Source organism: Dendrobium catenatum, unplaced genomic scaffold, assembly GCF_001605985.2.
Source record: "Dendrobium catenatum unplaced genomic scaffold, ASM160598v2 original_scaffold_83228, whole genome shotgun sequence".
Taxonomy (NCBI): domain Eukaryota; kingdom Viridiplantae; phylum Streptophyta; class Magnoliopsida; order Asparagales; family Orchidaceae; genus Dendrobium; species Dendrobium catenatum.
In genome coordinates, this window is record NW_021401671.1 from 1 (window position 1) to 2,414 (window position 2,414).

At 38.1% G+C, this 2,414-nt stretch overlaps 1 protein-coding gene across 1 annotated transcript; it reads left to right on the forward strand.

Moving 5' to 3' along the window:
• The first annotated feature begins 8 nt into the window (after window positions 1–8).
• LOC110115370 lies at window positions 9–626 on the forward strand. Its single transcript, XM_020848587.1, has 2 exons — window positions 9–152; window positions 210–626. The coding sequence occupies exons 1-2, from the start codon at window positions 9–11 to the stop codon at window positions 624–626; spliced, it is 561 nt and encodes a 186-aa protein (XP_020704246.1).
• Window positions 627–2,414: the final 1,788 nt, after the last annotated feature.

A 2,414-nucleotide genomic window follows, 5' to 3' on the forward strand; every position in this document is an offset into this window, starting at 1 on the left:
GTATTGGTATGGCACCTTACGAAGCTTTGTATGGCCGAAAGTGTAGAACTCCTTTGACTCTGACAGAGGTGGGCGATAGACAGGAAATGGGTACGATAATTGTGGGTGCACCTGTTAAAAAGATCAATCTGATTAAAGAAAAATTGAAAGCTGTATAAGATAGACAATAGAAGTATTACAATCAGAAGCACAGATTTGTGGAATTTCAGGTTGGTGACTTTGTGTATGTCAAAGTTAGTCCGATGAAAGGTGTGAGCAGATTTGGTAGAATAAGCAAGCTCAGTCCAAGGTATGTCGGACCTTTTGAGATTATTGAAAGGATTGGTAAGTCTGCTTATATATTGTTGTTATTTGATCAGCTGTCTGATGTGCATAATATTTTTCACATATCCACTTTGAGAAAGTGGATATCTGATTCTGACAAGAAGTTGTCTGCTGATGAGGTTGAGATTCAGGAGGATCTGCAGTACAAGGAAGAACCTGAGAAGATTTTGGCCTATGATGTTCGCAAGTTAAGAAGTAAACAGATTCTGATGGTTAAAGTGCAGTGGAAGCACAGAACAGCACGGGAAGCGACTTGTGAGAAGGAGTCGGACATGAGACAGTCATATCCGTATCTATTTTGACTCAGTTTACTTTGGAAATGTCGAAGACGAGATTTTTCTTAAGGTGGGTAGATTGTAAAATCCTTCAAAAAGCTATTTTTTTTAGTGCTGTTAGTCCCGTACGAACTACCTTAGTCCCGGACGAACTGAAGAAAATTATGAAGAAATCTGTCATTTTCGTCTGTACGAACCTGGAACAGTCGGGACGAACCGTCGGGATGAACCAAGATAGAGAGTTTCGTCCAGGGACGAAAATAATGGAATTTATTTTCGTCTGGACGATTGAGTCCAGAGAAGATCATCCCAGGACGATCGGGACATCGTCCGGGACGATCCTGCTTAATAAATATCTGAATAGTGCCGATTTTGAAGAGAGAGAAAGCCAAGGAGAGAGAAAAATGAAGGGAAAAGAGAAAAAGTTGATTTTTGGGCGATTTCGGTCCGTTTTCGTCCGTCGCCGTAGTTGGGAAAGTTGATTGACTCGAGGTAAGGCACATTCCGCCTTTTTCAATTTTTAGAAATGAGATTTTTTACGACTTTTCTGTTCCGAATTTTGTTTCCGTTAGCAAATTTCTGGTGTTATTTTCTTCTAACAAAGATTTTACCGCGTAACTTTTGGTATGTTTCTGAGATTATAATTGTGCACGTTTTGAGTATTTTCTGGAAGATTTTTACCTGATATTCTGAATACTGCGGTGTTTTAATTGATTTGCAAATTATCAGGATGTTGAAAAATATTTTGTCAGTACAATGAAAGTCTTACAATATTGTTGTGAATATTCTGTGATAATTTGGTAAATTTTTGAATATGTGAATTTTGTGTAAATTCCGTATACTGTCGTTATGCCACTGGTTTTTCGTACGAATTCTGCTTTTGTTCTGAATTGTACATTGAATGAATTGATTAATTGTATGATATCAGAAGGGGGTTATAAGGGGCCGGAATCCTATGTGATTCCGTTGACTGGGTCTGGGAAGGGAGACATAAGGGGAAGTTCTGAAATCCGAAATTATGTATATCTGTTCTGTTCTTGTGCTATAAGCACAAAAGGGAGCCATAAGGGAAAGTTCTGGTGCTATAAGCACAAGAAAGATATAAGGGGAAGTTCTGACATCTGGAAGGAAGTTCTGTTCTGAAATTATATGTTCTGTAAAGCTGTAATGTTATTATTTCTGCTATGATTTCTGATTTCTGTACGATTCTGGTTATTCCGTACGATTCTGTCTGCTCTGTGATTTGATAGCTTTATAATATCTGTTCTGAACTCTGATTTGAAATGACTTCAATTTTCTATATCAGTTGTTTGATTTCTGATTGATCAAGTATCTGTTCTGTCTTTTCTATGATTTCCGTACGGCTAGTTTCTGATATATGTCTTCTGATGTGAGTTTCTGATTATTTTGATTGGTGGTTGATGTCTTGCTGAGCTGTTAGCTCATCCTTGTTTTCTGCGTGGTTTTTAGGTTCTGGGAAAGGGAAGGAGGTCTTGGACTAGACGTTCTGAGTCTAATCTGTGGTTAGGTACTTGATACTTTTGATTTTTGTACAGTCATGGCTTTTCTGTTTCTATTATGTTCTTTCTGTCTGCAGCCATACACTGTATCTGTATATGATTATTTTGATGAAAGAAAAGATAGATGAACTGTTCTATATTTGGATGTTTATATTAGCTCTGTGTTTTTCTGTCTATTTAATATTTGGAAGAAAGTTTGAAGCAAATTCCAAAAATAGATCCTGGATTTTCAATAGTTCCGTCGCGGCTCGATGCGAGCGGGATCCGTCCCGGTCGGGTTGGGTCGTGACACCCC